General features: G+C 57.7%; 5 protein-coding genes across 5 annotated transcripts; 2 read left to right on the forward strand and 3 right to left on the reverse strand.

Moving 5' to 3' along the window:
- Positions 1-402: 402 nt before the first annotated feature.
- Positions 403-1,180, reverse strand: TRIREDRAFT_42377 (uncharacterized protein; the record flags this gene model as incomplete). The annotated part of the gene is made up of 4 exons (XM_006965192.1): positions 403-683; positions 747-863; positions 927-1,040; positions 1,099-1,180. Coding segments are annotated over 4 exons (594 nt in total), but the record flags the coding sequence as incomplete, so codon positions are not given.
- Positions 1,181-1,804: 624 nt separating this feature from the next.
- Positions 1,805-4,296, forward strand: TRIREDRAFT_78044 (uncharacterized protein; the record flags this gene model as incomplete). Its single annotated transcript, XM_006965320.1, has 7 exons — positions 1,805-1,998; positions 2,061-2,117; positions 2,241-2,288; positions 2,346-2,351; positions 2,566-2,634; positions 2,694-2,975; positions 3,044-4,296. The coding sequence occupies exons 1-7, from the start codon at positions 1,995-1,997 to the stop codon at positions 4,294-4,296; spliced, it is 1,719 nt and encodes a 572-aa protein (XP_006965382.1). The 5' UTR covers positions 1,805-1,994.
- A 1,418-nt stretch (positions 4,297-5,714) lies between these two features.
- Positions 5,715-6,545, forward strand: TRIREDRAFT_107502 (uncharacterized protein; the record flags this gene model as incomplete). The annotated part of the gene is made up of 1 exon (XM_006965321.1): positions 5,715-6,545. One exon carries the CDS (start codon positions 5,715-5,717, stop codon positions 6,543-6,545), a length of 831 nt encoding a protein of 276 aa, XP_006965383.1.
- Positions 6,546-6,814: 269 nt separating this feature from the next.
- On the reverse strand, positions 6,815-8,530 carry TRIREDRAFT_107503 (uncharacterized protein; the record flags this gene model as incomplete). The annotated part of the gene is made up of 1 exon (XM_006965456.1): positions 6,815-8,530. The coding sequence occupies one exon, from the start codon at positions 8,528-8,530 to the stop codon at positions 6,815-6,817; it is 1,716 nt and encodes a 571-aa protein (XP_006965518.1).
- A 4,038-nt stretch (positions 8,531-12,568) lies between these two features.
- TRIREDRAFT_3976 (uncharacterized protein) lies at positions 12,569-13,725 on the reverse strand (the record flags this gene model as incomplete). The annotated part of the gene is made up of 2 exons (XM_006965157.1): positions 12,569-13,237; positions 13,318-13,725. 2 exons carry the CDS (start codon positions 13,723-13,725, stop codon positions 12,569-12,571), a joined length of 1,077 nt encoding a protein of 358 aa, XP_006965219.1.
- Between the last annotated feature and the right edge of the window lie 388 nt (positions 13,726-14,113).

Raw genomic sequence — 14,113 nt, forward strand, 5'->3', positions numbered from 1 at the left:
TTTGCATCAGAATGGACGTGACACTTGGGTGTCTTGTACAGACAGCAATTCCAGTCCCTGGTTTGTGTGAATTGATTTCGCAGACAGACCATGACTGCTCTGTGATGATATCAGCGTCGCGGTAGTGAGCGGACCGCCTCCGAGCCCAGCTAACCTACAAAGTTCGGCAGGGGTCACGAGCTATATGCTTTCTATCGAGCAATCGAGTAGATTGAGATATGATAGAGTATAAGAACACAAATTCCGCTCACTCCGTGATCATACAATGTCCTATCCCCCTTAACGCCGATATAATTGTCCTCAATGTTTTGGAGTCAAAACCCGTCAAACATACTTACCAGCCATATACACACCACAATGACTGAAGAAGCAAAAACAACGCAACGCTACCAGCTCTCATGTCCTGTTCTCGTCTTTGGCCCTTTGCTCAACAGACCTTAATTCGGCAATTCGGTCGTCAATGAGGGCGATGTCTGCGTCAACCCTCAAGATCTTCTCCTCCATCATGTCAATGTACTCCTGGTCTGTCAGCTTCTTCAAAGGGCTCCATTTCGATCGAAACCAGCTGTCGTTCTCGTCTTTGACCTTTGGCTTCCTGTTGCTCAGGCCGTTGGCGACCATCTGCCCGCCTGCGCCCAGCACTCCCCACATAACCATGGCAGGCAGAATCTTTCCGGGTCCGCCTTGTGAATTGTCAGAAGTTGACAAGCTCCGATGCCAGTAGTATCATGTCAAAAAATACTCACGTATCAGCCCGGCCACTGCACCCGCAGCTGAACCGCCGATGGTGCTGGCTATCGTTTTATCGACAGGCCTCAACTGCTCGTCACCCCCCATGGCCCTGACGGTGACAGATCGAGTGACTTGATGACGGCTTTAGTGACGAGTTTTATGAAGGCCAATGGCTCAAGGGAGGCTAAACGTACACCAGAAGCTTCCTCCTAGAGCAAACCATTGGAAGCCAGTTACAGCACCACTGGCCACGGGGCTGGTGTCTCTCGCAATGGCACCAGCGACACCGGCCATTACACCAACAGCACCTTGAACATGTTAGATCTGAGAACAATTGGTAGTATGTTATGGTGAATGGAAGCTAACCGGTCCATGTGCCAACTTTGACGGGAGCCACCATGAGGTCGATGATTTCCGGAGGCAAGATGCCTCGCCTCTTCCGCTGCTGCTGCTGCTGCTGCTGCACGGCGCCAGCTGAAGTGTCTGGTCGGTCGCCCATGATGACTTTTGTCTCGGTGATGACTGGCTTTGTTGAATGAGGAGAAGTCAAGTCGATAGATGTCAATTATGGTGACATGTTATGAAAAGAGTATAGTAGGTAGTAAGTAAATAAGGTACGGGGTGGTATGAATGAATGCAAGGCTGGGTATCATAACAAGGCTGATTAAGAAGTTCATCCTGTGTTATCACCGTCCAAGGTAATTCTCGCCTGTCGAGGTGGGGCCCCAGCCTGGCCGCGGATACGGTAAGATGCGATATGCACAAAACGGGTCGGCGGCTACCTACCTTACCTTACTGGCAGCGACTTCAAGGTACTTCGCCCGCGCAAGCCATCCGCAGGCACCACAGGCAATGCAGGCGCTCGGCTGCGAGTACAGGTACCTCGCAAGCGCAGCAGGTATCGGCAATGTCGCTGCGGGCTAGCCCCAACGCGGCCTAGCGCCTCCCACTCTTGGGCGGGCGAAAATTGGAAATGGAAAAGGCAGGCAGAGCCAGCCCTCTCTCACGACGCCGCATCTTTTTTTTCCTCGACGAGCAAATTTCACCTTGTCCCAACCCCAGACCCGGCATCTGGGACTCGATCACTCGCATCGTCCGATCCAACTCGCAGCCAATCTGCCCTCCGTGATTGGCCCCTGCTGCGTCGACTCTCTCGGCCACCGCCTCTTCGTCGTCCTCGCCCGCACCAGCTCGGCGTTCTGCCCTTTCGCGCATCGGTTGCTGATATCGTTGCGCGAGCTCGCCCTTGTCCCACCGCAATCATGCGTATGTCACCGAGTCCCAGGTTGCTGCCGCCTCGAGAGCGCCCTGCTGACAATGGCCCATAGCTCCCAAGAAGAAGGAACAGCAGAAGATGTCCCTCGGGGACTTTCTGGCTGACTCTGGTCCGTCACCCCTCCCTTGATACCCTCGTCGACCACTCCATACCAGGGTCGCATCGACACCCCGCCGGCTCCGTTAATGGAAAGTCCGATCATCGGCATGCTTGATGCTGACTCTCGACGCAGGTTTTGGTGGAGGCTCCGACTGGGCTGATGAGGTTGAGGAAACCTATGGTATGTTGTTGCTTGTTGGAGTTTCGTCTACTGCTCTCTCGCTAACCTAACTTGCAGTGTCTGGTAAGTCCTGCATGCCGTTTGGCAACCATCTACCCGGGCAACAAGGGAGAAGAAGAAGAAGAAGAAGAAGAAGAAGAAGAAAAGACGGAGGGATTGTCACTGGAAACGGATTGTGAAGAGAGAGAAACAGAGAAGGGAAGAGAGGCAGAGGAGCCAGACTATCGCATGCCAGTGTCATGACAGAGGGCAACCTGATATTGACCGGCTCCCACAGGTACCCAAGCCCTGCCCCCGGCCCGAGACACCGGCCGCTTCAATGCTACGTCTTCGTGGCAAGACCGAGGTATGCGCTCCAGAACCTTGACTGTTCTCTTCTCGTCGCCCGTGTTAACGCTCATCGAGGCTACTCCGTCCGCGAGTCCATCCCCTCCAAGCTTCCCGAGAAACCCCCGTATACCGCCCACCTGGGCAATCTGTCCTATGACGCCACCACCGAGTCTGTGACCGACTTCTTCACCGGCTGCGACGTTGTCAGCGTCCGAATCATCGAGGACCGTGAGATGCAGCGCCCCAAGGGCTTTGGATATGTTGAGTTCGGCAATCTCGAAGGCCTGAAGAAGGCCCTGACCCTTGATGGACAGTCCTTCGAGGGCCGCATGATCAGGATCAAGGTCGCTGATCCTCGTATGTCTCGTCCCTACAGGCTACGTCTGACTTTTCCTTTGCACTCGATTTGCTAATGGATAATGCAGCTCGTGGCGGTGAAGGCCGAGAGGGCCGTGGCGAGTCTGCCCGAGACTTGAGTGAGTGGACCCGCAAGGGCCCTCTGCCCGACCTCCCTTCGTCGAGGGGTCCCCGGAATGACTTTGGCGAGCGCCGCCCTCCTCGTGATTCCGCCTTTGAGAGCCGTGCCCCTCGAGAGATGACCTGGGAGCGACGCGGACCTCTGTCTCCTGTGTCTCCGCAGGAACCTGGATCTCGTGAAAGCAGCCGCGCGCGCGGACCTCAGGAGGGTTTGGGAGAGCGCAGCGATTCGTACCGCGGAGGCCGCCGGGAGCCCGCGGCCTGGGGTGAGGGACGACAAGAAGGCCGCTCTGCTCGGCAGTTCAGCGAGCGCCCCGAGCGCCCGGAGCGCACTGCCACTGCTGCTGAAAAGGACTTCCAATGGCGCGACCGCATGCGTCCCGATGCTGCCAACGCCCCCGCAGCCGAGACTCCGACCTCTCCCGGCGCCGCACCTGCGGCCCATGCCCAGGGTGGTCGTCCTCGCCTGAACCTCCAGAAGCGAACCGTTTCGGAAGCTGCCGACACTGCTTCCTCCAACACTTCGGACTCCAAGGCCAGCCCCTTTGGAGCTGCTCGACCCATCGACACCGCCGCAAGGGAGAAGGAGATTGAGGAAAAGAGACTGCAGGCGATCCAAGAGAAGCGGGAAGCAGACGAGAAGGCCAAGGAAGAGCGACGTCTGGCCAAGGAGGCTGCTGCTGCCAAGGCCGAGGCTGAGGCCGAGGCTGCAGCTAAGAAGGCCGCTGAGCCCGCCGCGACTGCAGAGGCCGCCGAGGCTAAGCCAGAGTCAAAGGCCGAGGGTGAGACGGCAGCCAAGCCTGAGGAAGAGCCCAAGGCCGAGCAGGAGAAGCAGAACGGCGCGGCGGAGCAAAAGGTGCCCATTCGGACGCGTGACCAGCCCAGGGATTTCAACCAGGGACAGAAATCAAGAGCTACCGAGTCTGGAAACTGGCGATCGGCTTCAAACGAACAGCGAATCCCCCGAGGAGGCGCATTCAGCCGCGGAGGCCGTGGTGGCCGCGGCGGTGACCGAGGAGACGTCCCTCCCCGAGGACCCCGCAACGACAACCGGGCGCCTCGTGCCAACGGCCAGCAGGCTACTGCTGCTGCTGCTGCTCCCACGGCTGAGGGCGACGCTCCGGCTCCGGCTCCGGCTGCTGATGAGGACGGCTGGACGACGGTCCCGGCTGGTAAGAAGGGACGAATTGGACGAGTGTAAAAACCAAAACGAAAACGAAAACGAGGGATCACGAAAAAGAGCGATTGTAAAAATTTGATGCCATTTCCTTTCGGTTTTCAATGACTAGAGATTGCCGTCGCAAGACCCCTGCCAGCGGATCCGGTCCTGCTATATCATGTGCACGTTGTCCCGATTCCCACCATTCTATCGATTTGCGGGCAGGCCCCCTTTCCCCCTACAGCCTGCAATCTCGCCCCGTCTCCGGCCGCAAACCGCTTGGATATGGCTCATGGCTCTCCGGCAAGGCTGGATGATGCCGTACGAATGCCAGGGGATGCCTAAGCATCTTGTGGCGCTCGGGGCATCAGCTGGCGTGGTCCATGACGACGGCTACTTTGTCCTACCATGTTTTGCCTGCTTCGGCTTCCAGAGGAGCCTATTTGCTTGCTATGTGGTGGACGGGATATAATGAAAGTTTGTCTAAAGTTGCATGTGGCCGCAACACTTGATCTTGATCTTTTCGTTTTCTCTTTTTTTTTTCCTTTTTCTCCTTCTTTTCTTTTTCCTTCTTTTTACTTTTTATCTTCAAATTACAACGGGGGCAGGGAGGGTTCAGGAACGGTCAAAACGATGCAAGTATGCTTTTCCAGTTATGATATGCACTCATGCGGGGGGGGGAACAGACCAGATTGAAAAGGAGGGCGAGATGATTTGCATGATGGACTTTCTAATGATGGCGACGATGCCCGACTCACGCTTTACTCTGAGGTGATGGGGAGAGCGGGTGTCATCTCTTCATCTGCGGAACGAAGGGGAACACAAAAAGGAGGGTTCCCTCTGCAGGCTGCCGCCTTGTTTGCTGTCTGAGCAAGAGGTGACCGACTGACGGCAGGCTTGACGTTTGCTGGTGAGAGGAATCGTAGCCCGTGGAGGCGCCTTGACTGGAGGTGAAAAATGTGAAGGCAGATGCAGGACAAGGCGACTCACAGGAGAGCAAAGAAACGGGACCTTGACACGGGCCGAATGTAGCCGCTTTGAAGCGCGTTCGATTGATAGAGGTAAAACAATATATTTACATAAAAAAAAGGGGGGGGGGGGATGGGATCGTTCGTGATGAGTGATCCGGCTGATGTTGGTGTGTGTCTGTGTCTCTGCCATATGAATTGTGTTGCCTATCACAGGCAGCAAAGATTGGCACGTCTAGGTAGAGAAGAGATGCTGCCTGGCTTGCCGTGTATTGAAGCGGGTGAACGATCCGGATATATTATAGTGCGGCCCCCCTTTGTCCACTTGTCGTGACTGTTCCTCAACCAGGCTATTCTCCTTCATCAACGTCGGCGATATAGACCCCTTATACACTCTGATTTCAAACAGCAGTCATAATTTCCAACAGTCTCTCTTGTACTTTGTTATCAACGAAATCAGAAATAACAGCCATAGACACCATCACCACCACAATGGCATCACAACCCTACCCCTACACTCACTCCCCCTCCCTCTCCCCCCTATCAACCCTCCCGCCGCAATCCCTCTCCACGACCAGCGACCCTCCCATCGCGCACCTCATGACCAGCGTCCTCATCCTCCGCCAACAACCTCATCAACCCCCTTCTCAATCTCACCCCCAACAAGGCACCACCACCACCACCACCACCACTCAGCCTCCAAGCCCTCCTCCTCCTCAGATCCTCCTCCTCCGCCGCTCCCCAACAGACTCATACCCACTGAAGTGGGAAACCCCCGGCGGCTCCGTCGACCCAACCGATCCATCCATCCTCTCCGCCGCCGCGCGCGAGCTCCACGAAGAAGCCTCCCTCTCGAACCCTCACTTCCACGCCACCGTCGGCATGGCCCGCTGCTGCTCCTCCTCCGTCAACACCCAAGAGGAAGCCGCTCAAATGGGCGGCGAATGGGGCATTCCCCCTGAAGAGGAAGACGCCAAGGACGTTGATGTGCAGGGCGTCATGGGCTTGCACAAGATGAAAGTGACGACGTTTCTGGAGACGCGCAACGTGTGGGGGAAAATAAACTTTATTGCTACCGTGGATGAGGGCGTGAGCGAGCGGGTTGTGACGGATCCCGAGGAGCATACTGAGTGGGGGTGGTTTACGGAGGACGAGGTCAGGAGGGGCCGCGCTTGGAGGAGGGTGGTGGATGATAAGCATGATGATGATGGGGAGGGGGAGGGGGAGATGAGGGAAAAGGTGCTCGAGTTTACGAGCCAGGCCGTCTGGGGGTCGATTCTGGAGAGCTTTAGGGTGGGGAGGGACTTGGGAATCATTGTGTGATGGATGATGATGATGATGATGGGTGGGTTTGGTGGTGGTGATGAGACTCAGGCATGATGGATTGTTTCCTGTTCGTCATGAGACATAGATGGATAGATATTTGCAGCCGTGGCAAAGGCGTTCATACAATAAATGGCCAATGATGGAGAGAGAAGCCTAGATCAAGACAAACAGCCTGTCCCTTTCGTGAAGCAGCAAAATCAAACGCCGCGCCAGCATAAAAGAAAAACAAACAAATAGTCATCAAACGTAAATCAAAAGGGGGCGCATCACGACCTTTTGGCCCCCATCTCCTCCATCCCATACCCGTCCAAATCCCAATCCACCTCGCTCCCACCTCCAATCTTGCCCCCCAACCAGATGCCCAGCGCCGTCACCACGCTTCCCACCAGGAACCAGCCCTCAAACCACCCGTCCACAAAGGCCGGCGTCAGCGCGCCCCTGAGCACGCCTCCCACCGCCGACCTCGCCTCGCTGGGCAGCTGGCTGCGCAGCAGCAGGCTCGCGGAAATGACATAGGTGGCCGCGACCTGGCCCACCGCCAGCGCGAGGTTCGCCTGCGCATGCCGCAGCAGGCCCGGCGTCCACTTGGCAAACAGGTGGAACGTCTGGATGGCGCTGTTGGCGCTCGCCACGAGGATCACGCCGCTCAGGGCGAAGCTGATGATGCGCGCCCACGCCATCTGGTCCAGCTTCGGGTCCCAGTGGCGCGCCAGCAGGCCCAGGAAGCGGTTGATGGGATCGCTCGACGCAAAGCTCGCCGACGGCGAAGACGCCCTCCGTATCGTCGTCAGCGCCGTCGCCAGGATGCGGTACACGCAGTAGGCGCTGAAGGCGTACGACGGCACCAGCAGGAGGCGGCCCAGCGTCGTGGAGGCCCGCGCCGACGCCGCGCGCTGGCTCTTCATCAGCGCCAGGTTCGACGACAGATTGGCCTCAATGGCTTCGAGCCCGGCAATCTCCATCCGCAGCGTCTGCATCTCCGCCTCCTCGCTCGACAGACCGCGCACCGACCCCATCACCAGCCCGACCAGCCCGCCGCCCCCCTTGCCCCCCTTGCCCGAGTCCTGCGCCGCCGCCGCCTTGCGCTGCAGCTGCTGCAGCCGGTGTCGCTTCGTCGCCAGCATCTCGCTCGTCGCATCCAGTCCCGTCTGCTTGCGGTTCAGATCCGCCTCTGTCAACGGCCTGCGCCGCCTCGCCTCTGCACGGCCAAACGTGTGCCACGGCGCCGACACGGACGCAAAGCCCGACAGCAGCGCCATGAGCGAGATGCCCACGACGCCGATGCGCTCCAGACACGCCCTCGTCAGGTCCTCGCCCGCACTGCCCAGCACAGCCCTCGTCTTGTCGCCTGCATGCTCAGCCGTCGGCGGCGGCACCGCGCGAAGGAGTATCTCGGCCCGCGGCACCACGCTGCCCATGGACCAGAAGACAAACAGCCAGCCGCCAAACAGCGCCGCCTGCAACCCCAGGGCAACCCGTGGCAGCCTGCCCTTGGCCGTGCGCTGGAAGCTCCAGCCGGCGCTGGCGACGAGGCTGCGGCACTCCAGCCAGGGGATCAGCACGACCAGCATGAAGAGCAGCGCCGGCACCGTGACGCTCAGCGCCAGGTTCCGCGCGGCCGCGTCCACGGCGCCAACGATCTCGGCCATGATGAGGGCCCCCAGCGTCGCCGCCAGCCCGACCGTGGTGCCAAATGCCCAGGCGGCGCCCCTCTGCCTCCAGCTCTTGCTGCCGTGCTCTGCGTGGGCCTGGCGCAGCGCGGCGGGCGCATGGGACGGCAGCACATGGTCCTCGCCGTCACGGGCGTCGTCGTGGGCGGCGCGGCTCAGCTTGGGGAAGACGTGGCGCACGGCGACGGCATTGGCGGCCAGGAAGACGCCGGCAAAGGGCAGCGCCGACAGCAGCGAGGCGGCCGTGAGAGCGTGCGGGTTGGGCGGAGCGCAGGCATCGTGGGCGCACGACGGGGGGGAGAATGGCCACATTTGCCTGTGTCGTCTTGCTTTTGGGTTGACGCTGGTCGGTCGCGGTGCTTGTTGTCGGTTGATAACGACGATAAGTCGTGCTCTCGAACTTGTTCTCGAATCGAAATATGACTGTCCCGTATCGAGGATATAACTTCAATCACAGTATTGTCGTCGGCGTCGTCGTCGTCGTCGCTGTCGTCGTCGCACTCGACCTCGTCGTCCAATATTCTGCCCCGCCAAATCCTCGTACCAGCTCCAAAGCAACGTAACTCAAGCCGCCACAGCAAACAAATCCGCCTATCTCTGTCCTTCTATGCTCCCTCTGGTCTCCAGACTGCCAAATGAAGAGACACCGATGCGATCAATACAAACGCAGACAAGTCAAACAGCCTGGAAAAAGCAACGAGTGTCGGCCAATGCAGCGCAAAGACGGGAGTGGTAGCAGGTATGAAAGAGCGACTGGAACTCCAAATGCAGGCTGCTAGTATTTGATCGCAAAGCCGCAAATTAGCAACCCCACGCTCATATCAAATTAGCCTGCCTGTCTGCCAAGGTAGAGTGAAAAAAATGGCGCGCAGATTCTGATTATCAGCTGTTCCGAAGAGAATAGTGGCATATATCGTGGATAAAACGTATCGAAGGGGCTCTGGTGTGAGGTGCAGCTTGTAGCCACTCCCACATATGTTTCAATGCAAGGTGGGCAACAGATGATGGGAAGGATAGTGACAAGTAGAGTGAGAATATTAGAAGAAAAGAGTCAAAGTAGAAGAGCAAGGCAAAGGAGTAATCACCGAGCCAGGGCCCAGCCAAAAGACATGGAGAAACCACAAGAATGACGACGATCCCTCCAACTTTCTGCATCCGGGGTCGTTTCGAATGGGACGCCCCACCAGGCCATTAAGCGGTTCATCCGGCCAATCAATTGCGCCCAATGGCATCGCATCTGCAAAAAGGCACAGGTACCACCAAAAGACTTCACACACACAACCACTCATCTATTTTCAGCAACACCAGGATAAGGCTGCAGCATAGACTTCGTATCATACATAAGATACCAACCAAGCTATCGTCACCTTCGTATTCCGCGGCACTACTACCACCACCACTGCTACCACTACCACTACTACCACTACCACTACTACCACTACCACTACAGCTACTACCTAAGCCCCATCGGTCGTCCATCGTTCTAGTACTTCATTTACAAGGCGTCGTCGTGCTACCTCCTCATATCAGCCAGCGTCTTGGCCTCCCATACTCGTATTAGTACCTCAAAGTCCCAGCTGCCTACAGCCTCCTCTTCCCCTCTCCCAAGCCGCGTCAACAACGACAGGGATCATCCATATGCACCCCGTTGCTTCGTCATCGTTTGCTTCACGGGTTTCACGGCACACTCCGGCCCGCATCCAATACTTAATCGCTTTCTTCATCTGGCTGCCGCGGAGCCAAACTAATACCTATGTACCTTGGTAGATGCCATGGTTGCTACCAACTTCGGGTCTCACTATCCTCAATCATCGCCCGACCCGCGCTATCATACATACACAATGTGATGCCAGCTGTTGATCCCGTGTCTCACCTCTCCATCCATTTCAAGGTGTTTCATCCAACCAACCGATCGCTCATCTACCCACGCTTGTTTGTGCCGTAAAGTCATCCTCCATCCAGTCAGATCTCGTAACCTTCGTAACCTTGCATAAACTATGATCAGGAATCCTTCCCCGTCACTCCCAAGGCGCTTGACCGCCTCAGATGAACCATCTTAGTCAGCTTCTTCTTCACGAACAAGTAGTAGCTCGGACTACCTGTATTGTCGGCTTCCGGGGGTGGATCTGCGTCTACTTCATCCTTGTCATGCGATACAACGGCAGTAACCACTCCTTCTGCTGCCGGCAGGCCAGATCCCGGGCGAGACCCTTCCGAAGACGGCAATGTCTGCATGGCAAGCTGTGCCTCAGCCCGGGAAGGCGCTCGCAAGCTAGCGTCCTGCTGCTCTTGCTGCAGCAGATGCTGCCCACGGCCAGTGTCAGACTGTCGCTGGGATCGACGCTGGGGGACTTGTTGCTGTATCTGCCGCTGGTGCAGGTAGCCCTGCTGCTGTGGCTGCCACTGATGATGCCACTGCTGCGGCCAGTGATGCTGGAAAGTCTGCTGCTGCAATTGCCGCTGGTGCGGGTAACCTTGCCGCTGTGGTGGCGGCAGTGGCCGATGCTGGTAGCCATTCCGCTGGAACTCCAACTGATGCTAAAAGGCTTGCTGCTCTGGCTGGATCTGATCCTGGGAGCCTTGTCGCTGTAGCTGCAACTGTTGCTGTGACTGTAACTGGAATTGATGCCGTTGGTTTTGCTGCGGGTAAGATACGCGATGAGGCGGATGAAGCAGCGTCTGCGCTTGAGACGGTCCGCGAGGCAAATGGACCAGCGCTTGTGACTGAGGCGCTCCAAGAGGCAGATGGTCCAACGTCTGTGGCTGGGACGCTTGGGGAGGCGATTCTACCGGCGTCGGTTGGCGAGCTTGAGTCTGGGACAACTGCAGCTGTGAGAGTTGCATCGCGATCAACTGTCGTTCCTGTTGTTCCGCGGTCTCTTGCTGCGGCTGTTGCGGGAAGGGGGGCCGGTGCGTGGAGTGAGAACGGCGCATCTCTTGAGGCGGGCAGTCCGCACGAGAAGGGGTTTGACGTTCAGACGCTGAACGGTGCAGACCACTGGAAAGGCCATACTGGGAGGAAGAGCGGCTCACAGCGGGATATTGATTCGTTGAAAGAGGGGGCTGCGATGCTCGTTCCCGTGTCCCGTCCTCCGACTTGGCGCGAAACCTTGCCTTGAGCACATCGATTTCCCTGACAAGGCACACCTTGTCCTCGTTTGGTGGCCGCACGTCCGAAGGACTGCATGCCTTCGTCTTCTGTTTGCCTGTCGAATACATGTTGGCAATATCACCTGCCCTCGAAGCTTCCGCCGCCCAGTGATTGAGTCGCCTGATCTCGGAATAAATGCCATGGCGGGCACCCTCGCTGTTATCCAGCAACAGTGGGGGCGGAGATCGAGCCCGTGGAGACGGAGTCATCTCCGACGCTGATGAGGATGTGGCTGACCATGAACGCCGTTCCTTTCGAAACTCGGTTGCAGAGAGCTCGGGCGATGAACCTCCGTCGACTGCCATTGGCCAGACTAACGGCGCATTGGGCCTGCGAGCCCTGGAACCCTCCTGTACAAGCTTGGCTCTGGAATTTGAGCCTCTTGCGGCTTGACCCCATGGTGATACGCCTCTGTGGGAGCTTGAGGATCCACGTCTTGACAATGTGGCCCTTGTAGGCGCATCGACGTCTGGCCCGTGGGAGGGTTCGAGAACCGGCGACAAGGTCAGTGAATATTCATGTACTGACCGTCTTCCCCGGCGCTTTCTCCCCCTCGAAGGACTATCCATAAAACCGTCCATCGTACAAGGGCTGAAAGGACTCCTTGCGAAATAATCGTCCAAAGGTGTGCCTTGGCTGGAGGGGCCAGCCGTAGAAGAAGAAGACGGACTCGGCGTAGAATAACCCATTGTAAATTGGGTATCAATCCCATAGCTTCGCGTAGGAGGATCGAATTCAAGGGGCTCGTCTGTGAAGGGGCTCGTCATGCAATGGCCGTCCAATGCTGGAAGGGCGCCAGTAGCACCGCCCGCGGGTGGTTGGCTTGTTAAAACCGACGCTCTCTAACCGCGGGGCCTCGACGCTGGCGGTGCCTGGGATGATGCCTGGAATGGTGCGTTGCCACCAGATGGCTGTCCCGATGCTGGTACTTCTCCGACCTCTGGTGCTGTTTCTGGTGTTTCCGAGGGCGTTGACCCTGCGGCAGAAGCCGATTGACCTGAACGACCGCCCCTTCTGCGATAGCGAGCATGATAGAAGCGGGATCCGTCTCCGTCTCCGTCTCCGCCCCCTCTCATCGTAACCTCCGGTTCAACCTCCCCTACGTCGCCTACTGCTGCCGCCGGAGTCACGGTGGGGGCATTAGGGGAGCCATCCGAACATTGAGCCTGGGAGGCACGATCTGGGCCGACGAGCATCTTCTAGGATGCGCCCCCAGAGTTCTGCGCCTGGGCTTCATCCGACTCGTCCTCCTCTTCCTCATTGATGCCCTGGCGAAGGGCGGCCGCCTCGCTGACCTCCATCTTGTGAAGCTGATCGAGCTTCTGCTGCTGATTTAGGGCGTCCATACCCGTCATGACTTCGAACTCCCCCTCCTCATCGTCTTCCTCATCCTCACTATTGGGGGCGCTGGGAGGCGAGGGGTCGGTGCTGACGCGGCGGGGCGCACTTGGTCGGGGGCCGGCCACGGTGTCGGGGGACTTTGACCTCATCAAGACTGACTCGTGCAGAGGCTTGATGGTGGGATCGAACTTGGCAGGCAGGCCCAGTACCTTTGCTACCTGGTGTGCCTCCTCCTCGCGCGGAATCTGCACCTCCAGCTCATAGGTGCTGCTGGCCTCGCTATCGGCCTCATGCTTGCCATTGGTAGCGGCCAGCATGCTAACATAGGTCTGTCGCGTGCTGTCGTTCGTTCGCTTCGCCTTCTTCTTATTACGTTTCTCGCTAGGCCTAACGACGACGACGGGTATGGGAGAGTACTGCAGACAGTACTTTGAAAACGAGTTGCGATTGTTGACAAGGCCCTGGATGCCTCCGAGGGACCGCCCTCTAGTGCCCACAATGAGCATGGCTGGCTGATATAGTTGAATCTGGCGTCCGGACATGTTAGTTTCAGCGCGGAGACGGTTTGGGGGAGCGGTGGAAGGAAAAGGCCATCATAGCCACCTACCAGGGACTGAAAGGTAGCATGTAGCTTGCCGACTGCATACTCAAGGACAAATGCGACGGCACGGTTCTCGGTGTTCTTCTCCAATATGCTCTTCATGACCTGCTGCGCGTCGCTGTGGTATGATTTGTCGCTGAGCCGCACGTCCTTTTCAATGACGCGTACGCAGATGATCTCGTCGCCGTCATCGACCAATTCGTCGAGCAGCCACTGAATGGCATAGTCTGAATACGAGTGCTCGTCAATGCCGACCATGAAGGTGCGCGATCGGCGGCGCGGCTGATACCCATCGTGTCTGACATTGAGCACGAGCGACGAGGGTACCTTCTTCGACGTCTCGCCACTGGGGACGTTGTCGAAGCCGACATGACGCTGGAATCTGTCGCCCGGTTGCGAGGTTAGCGCTGTCATTCCGTCGCACAATTCGAAGTAGCCTGGGTTGTGGAGGAGACGAGACGAGTGGGAATGCGCAGGTCAGGAGAGAGTCAGGAGATGAATGAGAAGCCAAAGATGCAAACGAGAGAACTCGAGTTGGCCCAGACGACAGAACAAGGAGAGGATTAGTGCGGCAAATAACACAAGTGCCAGGGAGGAGGAGGCATGTGAGAGCAAAATGACGGAGACTTTGCGACTGCGGCGAGTTGGAGCGTCGTCCGGCGAGTCGCACCGCAGGAAAGGGTGAAGCCGGCGGGGTAGGCAAGAGAAAAAATAGCCATAACGAGAAGCTCCCGGAGCGGTGGGGCCAATAGGCTGGTCTTCTAGAGCCAGGGATCATGGGAGAAGGGGTCTCGTCTGCTGG

Source organism: Trichoderma reesei, assembly GCF_000167675.1.
Source record: "Trichoderma reesei QM6a unplaced genomic scaffold TRIREscaffold_9, whole genome shotgun sequence".
Lineage (NCBI taxonomy): Eukaryota > Fungi > Ascomycota > Sordariomycetes > Hypocreales > Hypocreaceae > Trichoderma > Trichoderma reesei.